The sequence below is a fragment of the Caretta caretta genome, chromosome 1 (assembly GCF_965140235.1).
Source record: "Caretta caretta isolate rCarCar2 chromosome 1, rCarCar1.hap1, whole genome shotgun sequence".
NCBI classification, from domain to species: domain Eukaryota; kingdom Metazoa; phylum Chordata; order Testudines; family Cheloniidae; genus Caretta; species Caretta caretta.
The window spans coordinates 165,718,346-165,739,351 of NC_134206.1; the positions used below are offsets into that span (position 1 = coordinate 165,718,346).

General features: G+C 36.3%; 1 protein-coding gene across 5 annotated transcripts in view; it reads right to left on the reverse strand.

Annotated features, from left to right (window-relative positions):
- SON (SON DNA and RNA binding protein) overlaps nucleotides 1-21,006 on the reverse strand; it is a 61,537-nt gene that overhangs the window by 22,895 nt on the left and 17,636 nt on the right. For all 5 annotated transcript variants that reach the window (XR_012670213.1, XR_012670214.1, XM_075133007.1 and 2 more), the window contains exons 4-6: nucleotides 17,615-17,778; nucleotides 15,398-15,538; nucleotides 6,215-6,397 (exon numbers count right to left, since the gene is read on the reverse strand). Coding sequence is in view for 3 of the 5 variants with exons in the window: in XM_075133007.1 (XP_074989108.1) it covers nucleotides 6,215-6,397; nucleotides 15,398-15,538; nucleotides 17,615-17,778 (488 nt within the window). In the remaining 2 variants the exon portion in view is untranslated. The remainder of the gene's footprint in view (nucleotides 1-6,214; nucleotides 6,398-15,397; nucleotides 15,539-17,614; nucleotides 17,779-21,006) is intronic.

Here is a 21,006-nt window from a genome sequence, read left to right on the forward strand (position 1 = left end):
AAAACAGAGTGAAAAGAAATAACCTCAGAATTAAGGGACTGCCTGAAAACGTTGAAAGAGGAAGCCAATATGTAAACACTTCAGCTGTGGATTTGTTAAATCTCAGCTCTCTGCAAGGGGTGAAAGTAGACAGCACATACAGCACTGTTGCCCCCAACTGAGTCTAATAACCGTAACAGACCCAGAGATCTAATTGTGAAATTTCACCATTATCAGACAAAAAACTTAATTAGGAAAAAAGCCAGAGAGCATTCAAAGCTAAGACTCAAATGACACAAACTGCAATTTTTCCATACTCTCTCTGCCCCAATCTTAAAAAAAGAGGAAAGCACTGGGAGAAATTACAGCAGCACTCAGGCAGGAAGATATTTGCTATAGATGGGGATACCCATTTAAATTCTCTTTCAACTTGCAACACACAGTAAGAGACTTTAAACAAGGGGGGAAAATATACTCTTGGAATAGAACTCCAAATCTCAGACACACAAGCAGATACTCCAGAGGTAGAAACCAAGGATAAAATGCTGTTAGAATCCTGACAGATGGTGAAACCCAAAAAAGGAAGATAGGAAAAGAAAAGACAAGAGCCTCTAGAGAACATATTGCAATGGCAGAAGTGAAGCTGAACAGGAGAACACAGATACCTGACAAATAACCTACAAGGGATTTCTTGGGAGTCATCAAGAATGAACTGTTGTAAACTATGTTTATGTTAGAAGGGGAATAGTATGAAATGTGCTTCAACTGGGGTGATCATAACTGTGATAGCTGTGTTTTTTATTTTAAAAAGTAGAGAAAATAAAGGACAAAGGACAAGGGGCTGTAGAAAGGGAGGTCCCAGGTATGGTGGAGATTGGAGCAAATAGAGAGGGGATGGGAGGAGACTTCGGCAGGGTTCTGTGTAAAATCCCCTGTGTAACACAAATGATCAGACGGTAATCTATCCCTAAAGGCAGAATTACCTCCTCTGGATTGAAGAGAAGTAATCCAAGTGTTCATGGAGAGAGTACGAGGATTTAGCATTCAGCAAAACAATCATTTGGTGGCTGATTTATAAGCCCTGTTGGTATTTTATTTCTGGAATTAAATAAGGCAAATGAGGGGAATTATCACAAGAATGGCTCTTTCTTTTGAAGTAATGTCTTTGAATGATAAAAGGCTAAATTATGTCATTAAAAGGAAAAAAAGGCCTGAAAGAATTTAAAAACAAAAACTACTCAGATTATTTTCTCTCTCTCGAAACTCACTTTCAGGAGGGGAAAATTATGGGCATGCAAGGTAACTGGTTTCAGACATTTTTTGCTTCAGCCAAAGAAAAAAGAAAAAAAAAAGTGGGCATAGTATTTGCTAAACGTGTATCTTTTCAGATTAATACTCAATTTAAGAAAAAGGAGGGATGGCTTATCTTGTCGAACAGCACAATTGCTGTGTTATTAATAACAATGGGTTTAGTGTATGCTCCCAATTGAAAGCAAAAAAAATCCCAAAACCTTTTTTAAGGACTTCTTTAAAATACTGCAACACTTTGGAGAAGGGGAAATTATACATGAATCCTTTCTGGGACAGATCTGATAAAAAGAGAAAGGGGATAAGAAAGCAGAACTACACCCAGGGGAAAGAGATTACACTGTTATTCGTACACTTATCAGTTATATGCTAGACTAGACTGAATGTTAATCTCTAAATCCTTAATGAAGCTGACAAGATTTGCAGAAATTGGCACCATTAGGTCAGAATATGCACCAGTGGAAGCAATATTTGATAGCTGGTATGGGTCCCAAACATTAACCTTTTGGAAAATGAACTGCTTGCTTCTTCAAGATGTATAAATAAATGATACAGACAATACAAAAAGAGGCCTTCTTTGGGAAGCACGTAAAGCACTGGTTAGGGGCCAACTGATATGCAGAGCCTCTCAGCTGAAAAAAAGAAAGAGCTCAAGAAACGGCAGAACTAAAACAGGAGATAAAAAGGCTACAAGACCTTCATCAAAAACACAGGTTCCAAAAAAGTGTATGAACAATTAACATATATATGAAAATTGAATGTGTTCATGACAGATGGCCCTGAGGTATACAAAGCAAATGTTTTCTGAAAAAGGAAATAAAATTGATAGGCTATTGGCTTGAAAGCTAAAAGTGATTCAAGACCAACATATTGTTTCACCAATTAAAAACAATCAGAAAAAAGTATTTCATCAGGGAGCGTAAGTATGTGCTACTTTTGCTTTTTATTATAAAACCTTCTTACCTCAGATACTCCAAGCTCTAAAGTTATTCAAAAATATCTGGAAGTAGCAGGCTTGCCAAAGATAAACAAAAATTATAAACTTTAGATAAAGAAATAAAAAGAAAAAAATCTGAGTGGCAAAAGCAAGTCATGAAAAGTAGTAAAACTCCAGGATCAGATGGTTTTCCATAAGAATTTTACAAGGTACAACACAACCCAGTTTATCTGATCTAATTTGAACTGGGGCCAGATCGGATAATCGGGAGAATGGGAAAGTGCGGGACTGCAGCGCCATGTGGCAGCCACAAGAGAGATCGCCCACTTCCGGACTTGTGTGCGCTAGTTGTCTGGTTAATACGGAGAGCCAGGTAACGTAGGGTCGGATAAACGGGGTTCTACTTTATTTAAGGAGGTATTAGTGGGTCCCTTGAAAGGTACCTTCAATGCTATTTTGTTAGAGGATAAACTTCCACAACCTATTAACGAAGCTACTGTGGTTTTTCTCCCTAAAGCTGGAAAAGACCTTACCTTAAGCAGCTCTTATAAGCCCACATCACTGTTGAATCATGACAAAGATTTTAGTAAAAATACTAGTTAACTGATTGCAGTCCATGCTCTCAGCTTATGTAAATCCAGATCAAAGTGGATACATTAAGGATAGACAAACATCATACATTATTCAGCGAATTCTTGGGATTATCCACAATACCAGATCACGAAAAGATCCATTTTTTTTAATTATCACTTGATGCAGAGAAGGCCGTTGATAGAACAGAGTGGAGCTTTCCATTTCAAGCCCTGTCCTATAGGGACATTGGCCCCTAGTTCCTTAAATGGAAAAAAACTACTCGACACCAGCCCCAAAGCAGCTGTGCGAGTTATTGGGGTTAAATCTCATGTTTGAATTATACAGAGGGACTAGGCAGGGATGTCCATTGTCTCCTTTACTTTTTGCATTGCTCATGGAGCCTTTCACACAACGATGAGGAACAAGGAATCTATCACAGGAATAAAACTTGCAGGAACACATCAGAAAATAGCTTTAAATGCAGATAATGTAATTTTTATATGAACCAAACATTTCCTTAAAATTAGTTTCTTAAAAAAAAAAAAAAAAAAAATCTATGACTTTGGGTTAGATTTGAAGTAAATCCTGCCAAATCTGAAAACCTAGCTATAAATGTGTCCAACTCTGAAAAGCTATTCCTTCAGAAAACATTTGGGTACAAATGGGCAATGAATTCTAGAAGACACCTGGGAATTCAAATCTTAAATAGTCTTGAAGAATTCTATGATTGAAATGTCAAACACAACTTCAGCAAACGGCATGCTTGGGGAAGTATGCAATTTTTTGGTTGGGAAGAACAGCTAGGGTCAAAATTAACATTTTGCCAAGGATACTCTTCTTGTTTCAAAATATTTCTTTGATGATTCCAGATAAAACCCTAGCAGGAATACAGAGGATTTTGTTAAAATGTATATGGAATAAGACCAAAAGAAACTGCAGAAACTTTGTACAAACCCATTAAAACAGGATGGACTAGCTGGTTCCAAATAATCTATGGTACTATCAAGCCAGCCAGCCCAAAGCAGTAGTAGGCGCTTTAACCCATCCAAACACTTTACAGAGCACGAACATTGTGGTGGTGTGTGCATCACTAGGCTACCATGGATTAATTTAAAAAAAAAATAAAAAAAAAAATCACACCCTCCAGAAATTTATACACATCCTATAGTAAGGCTACTCTACAGATTTGCGATAGAACTAGATATAAAAGAAGATCTTTTATCTTGCCAAATGATACCCACTGCAAATAATCCAGATATTAACCCAAATTACGAACCAGAGAGCTTTAAAAATTGGGAGAGCCATGGAATATATATGGTTCACCCGCTACTGAGCAAAGAAACGTTTCTAACTTATTTAGAGATCAAAACTAACTTTAACTGGCCCACTCTCCCATGGTAACAGTACTTTCTAGTTAGACATTATATTTCTTTCAACTCTTTAGAAAAAAAATGTTTTATACAGAAACCTAACTTTAATAGAAGTGGTGGCATCTGGTCAATTAGGAAACAAATAGGTTATAACTAATTCAATCTTTGCAGACAACTTTCCTAACAAAAAATGTCCATATATGACATGCTCGGAAAAGGACCTGGGCAGAAAAATTATACCAGACGAATGATGTTTGATCTGGAAAAATGTACCAACAACTTCAGTCTGCAGCACAATAAAAGAAAATTTATTTAAGAAAATTTATTTAAGATACTGTTTCAATGGTACCTCACACCAGTCAGGTTATACATACATACATACATACATACATACACACACACACACACTTGAATGGGAACAAATGTTGGGAGAAATCATAGTGAAAGAAGAGATTTTATGCATAGATGGTGCACATGCCCAGTCACCAGAGAATACTGGGATGCAATCCATCACCAAATATTTTTGGATATTTATTACCAAATGATCCTTTGGTAATCCTCATGTGACTTCCTAGAGGAAATGATCACATAAAAAGTAATGAAGAATTAATCTCTCATCTGCTAGTAGCTCCTCAGTTATTGATAGACTCTCATTGGAAAAAGAAAAATAGTCCAACTGTAGAGGAATGTCTCAAAAATATGGAAGGCGGTTATTATAGAAAAATTAACACACCAGTTATGTACTCAGCAAAATAGACAGAGGACAAATAGATACTTAGATATTTAGTTACCTTTTATTCAATACTCAGACAAAGTACATTGACCTGCAAAAACCCCCACCACACCTGTTCAATTTTTTTTTAATATTTACATTTGATAGACATCCTGGTCTGTTAAATATGTGTAATCGGAGATTTTACTCAATTAAATAAAATAACTAAAAACAAAATGTCATAGGTATTGTAATGATGATCACTCTGTAATATGGGAAAGTCCTCCTAAATAGAGATCAGATGTTTATATTCTGGTATAATGTCTCTTTAAACAAAAGCTCATTGTTGTAATGTTTTTCTTTTGCTCCCGATATTTACATGGCAAGGATTCTAAACCTGTTAATACTTCCTAAATTAATAAATAGTAAAAAACAACTGCATTTCAATGTAATTCTGAACCAGTACTAAAATACATTCAATGAAGCTTTTCACACATAGTCCTTTAATACTGAACTTGTCAAATTTAAAAATATATTAATTCAGTAAGAAACAGCCAGCTAACAGAGTTCTGGCATTAAAAAATAAATGTTACAGGCTTTTGTTTTTAAAAAGAAAAAAACCAACACTTGCAGGTGAAATATTTGTTTTGCCTACTATATTTACAAGAAACACAAAATATTACTTTGACTGAAAGTGATTAAATAAAATTTTTACTATTTCACTATTCTATTGTTTCCACTTTGTTTATTTTGTGTATTTGACAGCACCACTTTATACATAGTCAATTTCTCCTTTACATTTTGTGGGTTTTACATAAAAAACAAGAGAAGACAAATATTTAGGAAAATGTGATTGTAAAACTACAGAAATGGGCAGACACAGTCAGATATATATATGTAGTACTGAAAACTACTTTCAAATCATATTTTTAAATTGATTACATTTCAAGTTGATGTTGATTTAACATTGGTAGGCCATTGGTAACTATTGTTTTAGGTTCTCTGGTTCAGGAAGACTAAGCTTGGAAGGTTTTCTTGGCAATGGCAAGGGCTAGAAGCTTAGTTTTTATTTTTAAGTGAAAGATTAAATTTCACAGAAACTAAGAGGTCACCCATGGACAGACGGAAATACCATGGCTGACTATATGCTGCAATAATTAGCACTCATATGAACAGCCTATCTCCAAAAACCAAAATAGGATAGCCGATTTAGTCATTAAAAGGGCAAATACTACTGATATGAACAATTTCTTTACAAAGATTACACTAGATCCCAGAGCGAGCAGGTAACAACTTTCTTTTTGTAAAATAAGATGTGTTATTTCCCTTCCCTACCTGTGCAAGAGCTGGTTTGGGGAAAACATCATCTTTGCTTTCTTCTTTGCTTTTCTCAACTGGAACCCATTCTCCATAGACACTGTCAGCTTCCTTTTTCCTGTGTTGAGACCCAGATGAGACAGGGAACTCCTTTGTCAAAGTTACCTGATTTTTTGGTGCTGGTTTTACGATAGGAGTGGTCTTAAAGAAAAAGAAGCATTTTGTGATTAGGAAGTAATAAAGCACAATACGCATACAAGGTCCTATTCCATAGGAACAATTACTGTAGGGGTTTTGTGAACACTAAGTGCCAAACACTATTTCAATTTTCCCTCCTTAACTGGAATTAAAATGAAAACTCTAAAGATACAGTCTCTGAACTAAAATCGGGACTATGTTATTTAAAACTGGATCCTTGTTTCAAACATATGATGAGTGAAGTGACATCTAAATGGGTAGTTTTTCTTTCAGTTCATAAACAGTGCTAGAATTATTATGGAGTAAAGGTGCTAAATAAATTTAAATGATTATTGCTGATGATGAGAACAATACAGGAAATGCCCAATTCTACAGAGCGAAGAAAATATTGATTGCTCTGTGAAAAACCCAAGATGTGATTTTGGACCCTTCCCCTCCACATTAGAAAATCATGACATTTCACTAAATAAAAAATAAATAAATGCTTCAGCTACATTAATGGAATACTTGTTGTACTCACTCAATTAAAATGATTGCTTTTTAAATCTTCTGGCACATGTACAGTTTAAGCATTAAATGTGGGGAAAATGCAGGTAAATAAAGAAACTGAAAACTAAGCAACTCAAAGTACCATTTAATAGCATCATCATATCTTTACTTGGTTCTGGAAGAGAATATATTCCCATTTTGTCATACAGATGAGACATTTTGCACTTGTGTTTTATTGACGTGGAGTCTCAAAGTAGAATGCTATATATACTTAGTTATGGAATAAAACATACAAAAACAGAAGATCAAATGTTGTGTGCCCAAGAAACCAAGACCTAGATGCACTGTCAATGCTAGATCCTGCCACGTGACGCTTACACAGAATATACATATATAAAACGAACACAGAGGAAGTGTGCAGGTATCACTGATTTCAACGGTGTACAGTTTATCCAAAATAAAGAGAAGACAGGACAAAAGAACATCTAAAGTACATAAAAAATTAATTTACTATAATTCTACAATTAAATTTATACAAAGTAACAGCTGTAAACCATTGTTTGGAAAGCATGTACATAAAGAACAATTATAATTAATATATCAGAAAGAATGTACCTAGTCTTGACTCCCGAACAGCGCCGTCTCTCTCTTCCAAAAAAAATTCTAAAAACTCATCTATGATATACTTCTCTTTGTTCTAATACTTAGCACTAATATAGTGCTTTCTATCTTCAAATAGCTTTACAATTTTATTTATTCCTCACAACATTCCTGTGAGGTAGGTAAGATTTAGACCCGTTTTCCACTTGGGGAAACAGTCAGAAACACTACCTGACTTGCCTAGGCCACAAAAGGATATCTGTGTCAAAACAAGGATTAGGATTCAGAAGTTCTTAATTCCAAGTCCCATGCTCTCAGGTCTCCCCTCTATCTGTGTATTGCAACATATTTTTCTGCTTATGGTTTTACATTATCAGCTCTTAATGGCAGGGGCCGGCTGAGCACCATTCACCTACTGCATATTACTATGTACACTTGTAGTAGTATAGTAACGTCATCTTGATCAATTAAATCTTAGGCAAACCTAGCCAAAGAGAAACCTGCTAGAGTTGTACACAGATGATGGATTGATGTTTTGGAGGGATTATTAACAGACTCCACCTCTAGATGAGAAGGCAGGAAGTGCCCACAAGGTACAGTCCCTCTAAATATCTGATCACACGTGCAAGAGAGAACACATTGCCATAAAGAACTCCCCTCACCCTCTTCCCCTGGTACTGCATATTCCTTCTGGGAGATTTAAATATATAATGAAAACCAAATACTATTATATTAGCAAAAACAAAAGATTAACAGCAATGAAACCATGGGATCTAATTAAACTGAATCAGAGTTCTCAGACAGAATACAATGTACTGTCAAAAAGCTACTCTATCATCTACAATTAATATATTACCAGAAGCATCTTCAGGTTTACAAAACACATGGCTGACCACCTCACTCCTGGAACAGTTTTTTGTGGATACAGCAAAAATAAAATCCCAGAGTTCCCTGAGCTATGTTTAAGGTAATAAAAACTCTTCTTGTATTGTAATAATGCTGACATATAATCCAAAAAGATTTTAGTTTGAGAAGATGCGAATTCCAGCATTTCTAAGTTCCTTGCTATTTATAGCAGTCTGTGTTGCAACTGAGGATTTCTGCATTCAAAAATAGTACCAGGAAAAAGGGTTTTGTTTGTTTTAAGTGGGATGCCTTTCGCTCAGCATGAAGGCAACAGTTCCAGCAGGCAACAAAGATCCTAGAACATTGGTAAGTCTTTTAGAGAAGACAGACATTCAGTAAGCATATTCCAGTTTTCTCTGGTACACCCAGTCCATTAAACTCTTCCTCTGTCCATCAGTATTATTTTGAAATGCTTTGTTGTCCTGTATAAAACTAATTAAATCTGTATGATCTGAAGAAGCTTTCTTCAAGTCACTCACCCACTGTAGAACTGCCTCCATTTTGCCATAGAACTTTTTCAGCATTTCCCACCCCCCACTCAGTACCTGAAAGAAGTTCCAGAACAGTGTGTAAATGATTATGAAGCAAGTCCAAACACTTAGACATTGCCATTTTGAAGTGCCAACACTCAGATTCTAATGAAAATCCTGGGCATAGAAGGTGCTGAAAATTGAGTGTGCCCTTCTTTAGCCTCCTAGTGATGCGGTCAAAAAGTCTTCCTTAGATGAAGGCGGCTTGCATTTCAGCATAATCAGGTTTTCTAATACTATATAGAGCCAGAAATAACAAAAAGTCTAAAAAATTCATGCGTAGATTCTGTTTAAAGGAGAACAGACTGTTCTCTTACTCCCCAGACCAACAGGGACTGGGAGTGCTGGATAAGTAAAAATCAGTATGGACAACAAATGTGGATCTCCAAACAAGAAAATCAAAAGGAGTATCTCTGTCTGGTGTGAATGTCACAATACAGTATTCTATTTCTGGAAATTATCATAATACAGCAGGTAAGACATCACACAATCATAATAAAAGTGATGGGATATTATACATACATATGCTTTTTGGTGTATAGATAGAAAACCAGATATTTCATCTAAAACAATTCCAATATGTTAACTGATAACCAGGAAATAGACAGAAATGTCACCTGGGATTTCTGAGGACAACCACAAAGACTGGAACATTCTGTTTAGGTGGTCATCAGAATCCCTTGATGAAAATTTACAGTCTTTGGCCAATTATTTACACACACACACACAAAATGTATGTGCAGGCCGATGGACTCAAAGATACACACACATGATGATACATAGATAGTATATAATGTATATGATTCTTTATATAAAATTAAAAGTTGACCTGCAGAGGATTATTAAAATTCAGCAACTTTAGAAGCACGTGCCGAATGTCCCCAGTAAACAAGGATGTGCTTTTGGTAGATTGATTTAAAATGAAGGCAAGTGATGGAGGATGTACTCTGTTCACTGTTCTTCACTCTCACAGTGGACCTCAATCAAAAACTTAGCCCTCCCTTATTAACTATTTTTAAGCCTCTAGTTTCTATACTGAGCAGCAATGACAGTATCTTTTGCTCAGCCCTCACATGACCGGTGTTTGGTCCTGATCCTGTGAACACCTAAACACATGAGTAAGAGCTTCTCTATGCAGAGAAGTTATACCAGTAAAAAGTAGGGTACAAATTTAAACCACTGATTATATTGGTATAACTCCTTGTGTGAACAGACTTATTCTGGACACTCACTTTGGAAGTGATTTAAACTAAGCCAAAAAAAGCCATTCTTACTCCAAAATAAGAGTGTCCAGATGGGGAGTTATACCAGTATAACGATACCGGTTTAAACTACACCTGTATAACTGGTGAAACTTTCCCATGTACAGAAACCCCAAATCCTGTTTACAGGATTGAGGCCTTTATAAGTAAAGAAGGCAACCACTACTTCTTCCTCCAACCTCAAAAGAAACTCAGGTGTGTAGTGAGATTATTGAAACTGTCAACAGATTACGAGTGGCTGAACTCCATGCGAGTTGATTTAAAAACGAATTCATTTAAAGCCAGTCAGTGTGTTCCTACCAATATCTGTAACAAAAAAAAAAAAAAAAAAACACATCACACCAACCTCAAATATGCTGTATTGGAAAACTGTTTAAATAAAAAGGGCTCATCTGTTTTCAGGAGTTTCTAGCTTTAATCAGAACTCCTGAGGACCTGCCAAATCCTTCCATACCTCATCTGCTACAAATATAAAAAAGACAAGGTTACCAGCTGTGGTTAAAAAGAATGATTACACCTTTCAGTTCCAAGATCTGGTGAAAAATTTCACCAAGGAGAAAAATGTGTTTTTGTAGAAACAGAACATTTCAACAGTCCCGCCGTCACTGCTCTGTTTGTACTAAAAAAGAAGTGTTATGCAGTTTGTAGGGTCAGAAAACGATAGTGTAATAAAGTGGACGCCACTCATCTGCAGTGTGCAGCTACCTCTTAATAAGCTTCTTATACTAGTCTGTGATGGAACTAGTCACTATTTCCACAGACACCTGGTCATGGTAGATAACCTGGCAAAAATAAACCGGAAACACTCTGTAAGACCAGGAAACAAACTTCTTAAGACGGTAGGTGATCTACACAAGTACCACGTTTAATGAATATTAATCCATATAAAAAAAGTCAATATATTGATTCAGTTTAAATATCCGTTAATTCTAAACTGGCTAAAAATATATTTGATACTGGTAATTGGAGAGTTAGAGGGACTGTAAAACAATCTTGCTTCAGTTGGTGTCCTAATCACCCACCTTTAAATTTATTTCCAGACAACATACATTATAAATAGAAAAAACTATATTAGTGCAATATTAAGGCAAACAAAAATCAAGAAACATGAAAATTAAGGTTAACCATGCAACCTTGACTCTGCCTCTTTATGCAAATAGCAGGCAATCACATAATTAGGTTATCAATTGAAAAAATACACTTTAGATATATGCACCTAAGATAACGTATTGTCTTGAATTTAAAAGAAGAGGCAGAATTAAGGTTAACTTTTATTATCCCAGACTTTTAAGAGCTTAACTATGCCCACCTGGATAGTACTCCAGCTGCTCCATTTCAATAAATTATGGGTTTTTTGCAGTTTAAATTGATCTAAACCTTTAAATCACATTAGGCAGCTAAAATTGATCCACACATTTAGATCACTTCAAGCTTTGTGAAAGGTGTACAAAGCGGGTGAAGGTTAGACAAGAATTGGTAGGGTGCAGATCAACAAGGAGCACTCAGACTAAACTTTTAAACGAGTTTTGAAAAGCATGCCGTTCCTAAGCTGAGAATGCATGCTCTCTGCATTTAAGTGTACACCTCCCAGTGTTATAACAGAAAGCTACTGCATGTGCTCAATATGCATTTTTTAAATGCTCCTAACTTTAGTAGATGAAAATGAAACCAACCAATGTGAATAGTCCTCAGTAATTATACTAGAGCTGTCAATTAATTGCAGTTAACTAACGCAATTAACTCAAAAAAATTAATCACAATTAATCAGTTTTGATCGCACTGTTAAACAATACCAATTGAAATTTATTAAATATTTTGGATGTTTTTCTACATTTTCAAATATATTGATTTCAATTACAACAAACTATACAAAGTGTACACTGCTCACTTTATATTATTTATTACAAATATTTGCACTGCAAAAATGATAAAATAGTATTTTTCATTTCACCTCATACAAGTACCATAGTGCAATCTCTTTATCATGAAAGCGCAACTTACAAATGTAGATTTTTTTTTTTTTTGGTTACATAACTGCACTGAAAAACAAAACATGTAAAACTTCAGCGCCTACAAGTCCACTCAGTCCTATTTCTTTTGCAGCCAATCGCTAAGAGAAACAAGTTTGTTTACATTTATAGGAGATAATGTACATTTACAATGTCACCTGAAAGTGAGAACAGATTTTCACATGGCACTTTTGTAGCAGTCACTGCAAGGTATTTAAGTGACAGACATGCTAAACATTTGTATGCCCCTTCATGCTTGGCCACCATTCCAGAGGACATGCTTCCATGCTGATGACGCTTGTTAAAAAAATCATGTGTTAATTAAATTTGTGACTGAACTCCTTGGGGGAGAACTGTATGTCTCCTGCTGTGTGTTTTACCCACATTCTGCCATATATTTATAGCAGTTATAGCAGTCTCAGATGATGACCCAACATGTTGTTCGTTTTAACACCACTTTCACTGCAGATGTGACAAAACTCAGAGAAAGTACCAATGTGAGATTTCTAAAGATAGCTACAGCACTCAACCCCAGGTTCAAGAATCTGGGCTGCCAAAATCTGAGAGGGATAAGGTGTGGAGCATGCTTTCAGAATTCTTAAAAGAGCAACACTCCGACATGGAAACTACAGAACCCAAACCACCAAAAGAGAAAATCAACCTTCTGCTGGTGACATCTGACTCAGATGATGAAAATAAACATGCGTTGGTCTGCACTGCTTTGGATCGTTATCTAGCAGAACCCATCATCAGCATGGACGCATGTTCTCTGGAATGGTGCTTGAAGCACGAAGGGACATATGAATCTTTAGCGCATCTGGCACGTAAACATTTGGCAAAGCCGGCTACAACAGTGCCACGCGAATGCCTGTTCTCATTTTCAGGTGACATCATAAAGAAGAAGCAGACAGCATTATCTCCTGCAAATGTAAAAAAACTTGTTTGTCTGAGCGATTGGCTGAGAAGACGTAGGACTGAGTGGACTTGTAGGCTCAAGTTTTACATGGTTTTATTTTTGAATGCAGTTATTTTTTGTATATAACCTGTAAGTTCAACTTTCATGATAAATAGATTGCACTACAGCACTTGTATTAGGGGAAATGAAAAATACTATTTCTTTTATCATTTTTACAGTGCAAATACTTGTAATCAAAAATAAAAATAAAGTGAGCACTGTACACTTTGTATTCTGTGTTGTAATAGAAATCAATATATTTAAAAATGTGGAAAACATCCAAAAATATTTATATAAATGGTATTTATTATTATTTAATCGCATGATTAATTGTGGTTAATTTTTTTTAATCACTTGACAGCCCTAAATTATACACATGCCAAGTTTTATATGTCAAACCTCAGTCACAAGTTTTCCACATATTCAAGAATGTTTTAAAGTGGAAAAAATGCCCTATATTTCATTTTCTTTCCACTCACGCAAACCTGAAAGAACAGCTGAAGGTATTTTCTCCAATCTTTCAAAAAATAAAAAAATCCATTTTTGGGGAGAAGCCAAACAGGGAAAATTTTACCCCAAAGGTGAATACTTCAGAACATTTTGAGCATATGAAAACATGAAACCGTAACAAAAATTTATTTGCATTCTAAACTATAAAGTACCTGCTGCTAGCATGAGAGCTGTATTAAATAAGCAGCATTACGAAAGGCTACATGCTAGTTTTCTGTATATATGTATCTGTCTCTACACAGTTACATTGCCTAATTTATTATTCTGAGCCTTATCTGGGTAACAAATAATACCAGCCTTAAAAACATAATATTTCATTTAATTGTACGGTATTTTATATTCTTCAGGACTTTGACCGCCACACCCTGTGAAGCCTAGTCAGCACCAGGAGCTGAGAGAGATTCAGGCATTCTCAGTAAGGATAAAATTTTCAGAGATTTTAGATGAAATATGAAGAAATCTCTACTGAGCATGTGTGAAGTAAGATTTTTCAAAGGGTTATAATGTGGCCATATTTGGTCAGATTTTCAAGGACATAGCAAGAGGCACATCCCTAATAAAAAGGTCAAATCCTTGTTAAATTTCAAGTCTCTGATTCAAAGCATAGGGGTGCTAAAGCTGTTCAAAAAACAACAACAAAAAAACCCCACATAGTTGTTAGAATCTTCTAACATGGGCAAAAAAAGTGCATTTTCCCTAGGTTCATTTTTGGAAACAGCTTTACTATTTTGGTTGAAATTTTCCAGAAAAGAATATTCAGCCTTAGGCAGCCATCTGGCATGAAAAACTGCAGCCCAAATGCTTAAAGTTTGGCAAAGTTATAAGCAACCAAAACCATGATCCTATAATGGGAAGCGTCAGGCAACCTCAATAATTTACAGCATTCATTATCAGCCCAGTTTATTCTTTAAAAAAAAAAAAAGAGGGCAAATACTGTATTTTGCCTGTATTGCATCTTAAAGATAGGCTCATCTGGGCTGTCTGTCCCCACCCCTACCCCAACATGCCGGACACCCACTTACAGCTAGGAGTTGAAGACACTGAAATTCGCAGGCAAAGCTGTGAGCCCCTGCTGCCAGCCCAAGGCAGCCAGAGCAGGAGCAGCACTGGGGTCTGCGCTGCTTTCCTGTAAGCCACAGGTGCTGTTTTCACCCTCCCATCCCCCACACCCCAGTCGGGAGGGGAACAAGCTTGCCCAGGCTGGGAAAGAAGCTGCCTGCAAGGAAGTGCCTAGCTGCCTCTGGAGCCTGGCGTGGAGCGTGCACTGCTGGAGCTGCGTTTTGTTCAGAGTTACGAACATTTTGGAGCCACGGATAACCTCCATTCCCAAGGTGTCTGTGACTCTCAGGTTCTACTATAAATACTGAAAAACTAGCTTTAAAAAACTGTTAGTTAAAGGAAATCAGTTGTTTTTAAATATATTAATTTTAATCAGACAATGTCTCTAGAAAGAAAAACAGTGAGTTTTAATCTAGCACCAAAAGTTTCTCTTAACTTGGCCATGAACTTCACTGGGTTTTGGACCAGTCTCTTACTATGGCATTCAAATAGGCATGTTGTTGTTGAAATTTTGTTAACATTCCGTTGCAAATCCATATCAAGATTAAAACTATAATCCTGTAATAAACTAAAATTTCCTCCATTGATAAGGGTCACCGAATTTGTTTTTCCCATACCTACATAAGTTTGCTAAAATAAAACAAAATTAAAACTTATAATCTATAATTGATGAAAGTACTTACATTTAAGTTGAAAAAAATGGGTTTGGGTTCATTGAGTTTAAAAGGATGATTGTAGAAAGGGCGTTCTTCCTCCTCTTCATCAGAATCATGAGGCTTGTTCACGATCACGTCATCTGTGCTTTGTGCAATCTTCTTGCATTTCTACCAAAAAATAAATTCTGAATCAATCTGAACATCTGGACAGAAACATTCCTTATTTCTACAAGAAATAGGACTTTCTGACAAATTCATTGAAATAAATATTTAAAATCAGGAATAAAAGAATTATAAAGGAGGAGTTGATCGTTTGGGGAAATCTTTAAAAAAAGTCAACTTTGCCATTTTATTTGTACCTCATCTATCTACTGAAGTGTGTCCATCTTGTCTAGATAGGCTTTGAGCTCTACTCTTACATCCATCCAGAGCCCTACTATAATCAAAGGGGGCTGCATGGAGCTATTTGCAGGATCCAGGGCTAAAATTATGAGCTCTTCAAAAGCACAGACTGTCTCTTACTGTGTGCTTGTATCAGCACTAGAACCCAGGACAGTGGGGCCCCTCTCCTGATTGGGGCTTTTAGGCACCACAACATAAATGTTTAATAATAGTAGTAGTAGTAATAATAATAAAATAAAATAAAATAAAATAATAATAGACAGCTCACTTATTTAGTTGGCCTGCAAAATTTTCACACAAAATGACTGCAAGGAAAAACCCAAGAAACAATTACTGGTTTTCACTGGTGGTGCAGAAATCTTCCCAGGTGCAAGGGTTTTAAAAGAAAGATTGGGACACCTCTGAAATGTTTTGCAGGTTACAAGAACTGAACAGGACAATCCCATTTTGCGTACTGTGGAAGTGCAACCTAAAAACGTACAGTAAGTGGGGAGGTGCTCAGAACAAATCTGTGTGGCAGTCCAAGTTGTTACTCTTCCAGGAATATGTAAAAGCAACTTTAGGGTAGGCAGTAACAGTATGACTGGAATATCAGAGAAGAGACAGCTTCCTGAAAACAACTGGTGGACTAGCATTTAATAACAAATTACTATTTATTATTTATAGACTGGCTTGTACTTTTTGCTCCAGAGGTATTTGTAAATGCATTGGTTTGAAGTGAGTTTGAGAACATTATAAAGTTGGAAATTCTGACAGCCAAAATAATTAATGGTGTTTTTCTGTCATGAAAAGGAGCAGAGAAAATAGTGGCAATGAGTTATTGCTATGTGACCATTCATCATTAAATATTAGTAACAAATTGGAGACATTACATGGCTCAGGAGATTGATAAAAAGATTTAGATCCAATCATCTATAACTTATTGGTTAAACTCCAGTTCGTATCAATAGCAATCAGAAGTTGTGACCATTTGATGATTGTTTGATGGCCTATTTGGAGTTGAGAAGAAGCCATATCACAAAAACTACCATTGCAATGGCACACTTCTTGTCAGTCTCAGCAGAAACCAAAAACTGAATAGACTTGGAGACTGTGCTACTATTTATGTCAAGTCCCTCCAAGACAAGGTTGAAGCACATGTGTGTGGTGGGGCAATGTGGGGAAGCCTGCACTGCCACTATACCATGTTATACCTAATATGTGAAGAGTCAAATTTCAGTCTTTATTTATGTGAAATGGCATCTTTTCCATGAACACTAAAATTATGATTTTATTTTATAAAAAAGCTTAGATGTCAGAACTGTGATAGTTTTTAAAATGTCACAATGGCACCTTTGAATAGAAATTTTTCAGTGTGAAAACATGAGAACATATCCCAGAACTAGGCAAAATCAGACTGCATGAAGTTTCCTGTGACAGAAGAAACAAGGTGCAAAGATTTCTTTTGTGATCTGAGTAAAAAGAACTTTAACATACTGCAAGTGGTACAGGTCATAATTTTAATCATCAAATTCTGTCCTTGGGAACGCATAGGTAAGTCTCACCAAAACTGAGAGGAGCTGAATATGTGCAGTAAAGGATAGAATTTGACTGAGTACAAATTGTGAAATTTTTATATTTTTAAATTATAAGTCAGTGACAATGCTGTAAGACAACAAATATTAAATTTTCCATATTAATATAAGCTGTGAAGAGAACACACTAAACAATTAGGGTTCAATCTTGCAGTCTTCCTACAAGCAGACTTTCATGAGAATTAAACATATAGAATTACAGCTTGACCAGATACCTACTTATTAACAGTAGCAGTTGGTTAGTTATTTTCAAATTTAATTTGCTTACCTCAGTGAGCTCCTTTATTGTATCTCTTGCTGACTTCTGAGTAACTTTCTCCTCCTTCTTTGCTGGAGCTATAATAGGCAGTAGGCTTGGTGGTAAGGGGACACCAGCCTTAGCACACATGGCAGCTGCATTAGCTTTGGCTATTTCAAGTAGCTGGGCCTTGTCTATAAGAATATTAAATATTAATTAGTGGGCCTTTAAAGATTTCTGAAGGCCAACGTATATGTATAGATATACATATATAATAATTTTAGGACCAGTTGCAACAGTAAATCCGTTTTTCCACCAGGCCAAACAAACTTTATGAAAATAAAAACAGTGCACACACATATATAAAGTGTGAATAATATGTTGTGTATTTTTAAAAGTAACATGGAACATTCCATTCACTTTTCCTTCATATCACAGGAGTCATATAATTAAAGAGACTTGCACAGGAGGAAAAAACTGCATCTGTGCATTTTTTTTATTTTTGCTTCTTTATGTTGTATAAAAGAAGGCCTGAAGGGTTCCCCCCACCAAAAAAAGTGTTAGTTTTTTCTGCTTGGTCCTTACTTTAGAAATTCAGGTCTGTGAGACATGAGAAACAGTGAAACAAAAACTTTACAAGAGAGTGAGAAAACATGAAAGATAAGAACTGAGAAGGGAAGGAAGAAGTCCTTAAGACTACCTAAAATTCCAGATTTTGTGTGAGAGTGTGTTTTGGTCAATGCCTACTTAACTTAATTGACTAATTAATATTTTGGAGATACTGTTTAAAGAGTCAACATCATTGCCTCTTATATTAAGGTGAAAGTTCACAATACTCATCCTCGAAGACATGGGAAAGGTCCTCCCACAAAAACTATGGAAGACCAGAGTTGACACTCCTGATATTTCTCAAGTAAAAGTGAGGGAGAAAAGTCATAAAAAAACGAAAATGGGGCACAAGCCCAATTCTTCTGAAATCCTTTGCTGCTCACTTTTAAACCATTCCTGGAAATAATATCTCAAACACTGAAAGTCAACTAAAAAGGACAATATTAAATATACAGACTATAACCAAAACGATCAGGAAGTTAACAAGCATTTTATGTCATAGGTTAAACACTATGAATATATATCTCAAACTGTTAAGAAAATTACTACATATTAAAAATTTTTAAACATGACAGGATTTTGCTTTTTCATGGAAAATAATAAATGTGGTTTCTAATGTGTAGAGGAGTCAGGTAATGGAAATACACAAAGCATATTTGTATATTCTAATAATTGTGATTCAAACTGTTTTTCAAAAAATCCTGCAACAACCAAATAAATGAAGTATCACCACCTTAAGGAAAGAGTTACACAGGTAAACCCTCGCATATCAGGATGAGATTCCCCTTACTTTTTAAGCAATGAAAAAGAAGATCACAGAGCTTCACAGCTTGCAGCTACAGAAAGGCCTCCAAATGAAGGTCTAAGTGAATTTGCAACAGCGGAAGCTCACCTCCCCAAAAAATGCTCTCACTCCACCAGGAAAAGCTGAACATGCTGAGTAGGGGCTACATCTCTGCTCACGCTAAACCAGCTCTTGTTTCCAGATATTTTCTCCCTCCACTAGCTCCAACAATGTGGAATGGGGGGGACAAGTCAGCATGCTGAGCTGTTCAACTCTTCATCCTCTCATTTCTTCAAGCAGTGAGACTAGCTGGGGTTGGGAACAATTTAAGAATTTGCCTCCCTCCCTAAATGCTTTGAATATAAAGCTACTCTGGCACCTGTAATGTGGCTGAGAGAGGGAGAATACAAAGGAGTGAAGTGAGGGGCATAAGATGTGGCCCAAGGTGAAATCAGGAAGCAGAGCACACACATAAGGAACAGAAACAAAACTATTCAAAAGATCAGGGAGAATGGAAAGGAACAGATAAAGCAAAGAAAATATATAAGTGACTTCTTTATTTTAGGGTGGGAGTATACTGAAGTTTCTTTCAGCTACTGACCAAAATAACTATTACATCTAAATAACCAATAGCAAAAAAGAAACTCAAGAAATATCAACTCCTCACTACAATTCTTCACAGTGGGGATTCCTCCTCTTCCCCAAGGATAATAAATTGGAGCTCTGTTCCTTGTGGCAGGAAAGAGGCTGAGGACCCAAGAAAACAGTGTGTGATATTACTGCTTTTAGCCTTAATTTTTGGTTGGTCTCCATTGTTCTGTAAGGAGACATCCCCAGTCATATCAGATTCTCAAAATCTGTTGCATCTTGCCACACAGTTGAAGAGCCGTTTTCAGTGCTATATCGTATATGTGATGTTAGGTTATGGTCATGCCCTCAATAAAGAGTTTTAAGTTCCTCACATTTCTAGGTAAGTCGTCTTCCACATCTTGATCTGGAAGTCATTCCTGATGCAGGCAGCAATCAATGAGGAGCAATGAACTTCCATACTACAGCTTTCCAGCATCTGGAATAACATCCCAGGTGTCTTGAGTCTTGCCTCTGACTAAGGCTGCCTCAGTCGCCAGTCTTATGTGGAAACGTGTAGTTAACATAATGGATTGCTGCTTAACAACTTGGAAACCAGCTAGTTGTAGCCATATATCGCCACCTTACTATGTGATACAGAATAGAATATAGGGACCCTGACAACCTATACATGGTGGCAAAGTGAGTAGATCTATTCAATATACTCAGAAATTTCAGCCCAGCATCCTTAAAGGGTTCTACCTTAAAAGAACTAGTCTCAATACAGGCAAGCTCAGCTCCTAAGGGGAGTAAGCAAGGGATAGTTACTAGATTTTTCCTCCTCAACCCCCATGGAAATTTGGAGTGCATCACATGAATCCTCTAGCTCACATCCTTTGTTAACCAGATTACTTGCTCAGTCCTGCCTGTTTTCATATAAGTAGGAAGTAGTTTTGAACAGCAACACAGAAGCTGTGAATGAGGTAAGAGAATTAATATGACTGGCAAAGAAACATTATGTTGACCGTAGAGGACTCCCACATGTATATTTTGTTTTCCACTTTCTTAAATAATGTGCTATATGCTCTTGGAAAAAAAACAAATCTGATGAATCACTGCATCTTAATAAAAACATTAAGGCCTTGATCCTATGATTACAATGTGTGTGGGCAAATCCTTGTGCACCTGCATAGACTCATAACCCCAGGGTTCATCATGGGTCTGCCTATGTGGAATAACCTGTAAAATCCTGTACCCTTTACATTTTTCTGCTGCATTTTCAATCAGACTACACACTTGAATCCCCTATAAGTGCATACTCAATGCCAACAGAAAGTCTATTAAAATTAAACAATTGCTTAAAATTACTTCGAAGAGATTCCTGATGAATGCTAAGGTTGCACTGTATTATCTTTATCAGAGGTAGGATGAAGTTTACATAGGTCAACACTACGCAGCCATG